Below are 542 nucleotides of genomic sequence, written 5' to 3'. Positions count from 1 at the left end.
TGGAACCCATAAGAAGCCTTTGGAACCCTTTGGAACCCTTTGGAACCCTTTGGAACCCATTGGAACCCATTGGAACCCATAAGAAGCCTTTGGAACCCATAGGAACCCATTGGAACCTTTTTGGAAGCTCCATCAGTTCATCAGGAACCGTTCTTGAGTCTCTGCAGCAGAACGTTAGAACCCCTGGACGTGGCAGTAGGCCTCCAGTGAGGAGAACACGATGTACAGGAGCCACAGGCTGAAGAACAGGCAGCTGGTCAGGATCTTTGGGACCCGCGGCCCGCCCAGCTCGCCCCCGATGGAGGGCCGGCGCCGGTACAGGAGCACGCCGATGCAGATGAAGGCGAAGATGCAGAAGAGCGTGACGGAGAACGCCAGGGTTCCCGGGTCCACGCGGAACTCCTCGCCGTGGATGGCGTGGTAGATGGCGGCGATGGACCAGGCCACGCCGATACCCAGGAACACGTTGACGGCGTTACTTCCTGTCACGTTGCCGATGGAGGCGTCAGCGTATTGGTCCTGGATGGCAGACACCTTACTGG

At 58.5% G+C, this 542-nt stretch overlaps 1 protein-coding gene across 1 annotated transcript; it reads right to left on the bottom strand.

Moving 5' to 3' along the window:
- Positions 1–169: 169 nt before the first annotated feature.
- Positions 170–537, bottom strand: LOC104959903 (sodium/calcium exchanger 1-like; the record flags this gene model as incomplete). The annotated part of the gene is made up of 1 exon (XM_010787817.1): positions 170–537. A coding segment is annotated over one exon (363 nt), but the record flags the coding sequence as incomplete, so codon positions are not given.
- Between the last annotated feature and the right edge of the window lie 5 nt (positions 538–542).

Source organism: Notothenia coriiceps, unplaced genomic scaffold (genome assembly GCF_000735185.1).
Source record: "Notothenia coriiceps isolate Sejong01 unplaced genomic scaffold, NC01 NC01_scaffold00031312, whole genome shotgun sequence".
In the NCBI taxonomy this organism is placed as follows: domain Eukaryota; kingdom Metazoa; phylum Chordata; class Actinopteri; order Perciformes; family Nototheniidae; genus Notothenia; species Notothenia coriiceps.
Note: the sequence above shows the minus strand (reverse complement) of the source record. Positions and strands in the feature narration are given on the sequence as shown.